Source organism: Penaeus monodon, chromosome 29 (assembly GCF_015228065.2).
Source record: "Penaeus monodon isolate SGIC_2016 chromosome 29, NSTDA_Pmon_1, whole genome shotgun sequence".
In the NCBI taxonomy this organism is placed as follows: domain Eukaryota; kingdom Metazoa; phylum Arthropoda; class Malacostraca; order Decapoda; family Penaeidae; genus Penaeus; species Penaeus monodon.
In genome coordinates, this window is record NC_051414.1 from 24,762,884 (window position 1) to 24,763,135 (window position 252).

Consider the following 252-nt stretch of genomic DNA (forward strand, 5'->3'; position numbering starts at 1 on the left):
GACTAGGCCAACTAATCGCCTCTCGCGCCTTTACCTTCCCTTCGACCCAGCTGAAGTCTTTTAAGAACAGACACAAGGTCTTTACACGCAGTAGGCGAGTGCGGGACTAGTAGACTGTCCTCTCGACGTTTTATTTTGTCCCTCTGTGGAGATTTTATAACAAACACATTCCATCATTCACGACACGCTCGTGCACGTGGCGAGAAAGATAGTATGAGTAGAAAATCTCACAGTTTCGCTACTTCCTGTGAC

The 252-nt window shown here is 47.2% G+C and overlaps 1 protein-coding gene across 1 annotated transcript in view; it reads right to left on the reverse strand.

The window, feature by feature from the left end:
- Positions 1 to 252, reverse strand: part of LOC119591783 — a 12,414-nt gene that overhangs the window by 3,815 nt on the left and 8,347 nt on the right. The window contains exon 2 of the mRNA XM_037940527.1: positions 35 to 143. Within this exon, the coding sequence (XP_037796455.1) occupies positions 35 to 143 (109 nt within the window). The remainder of the gene's footprint in view (positions 1 to 34; positions 144 to 252) is intronic.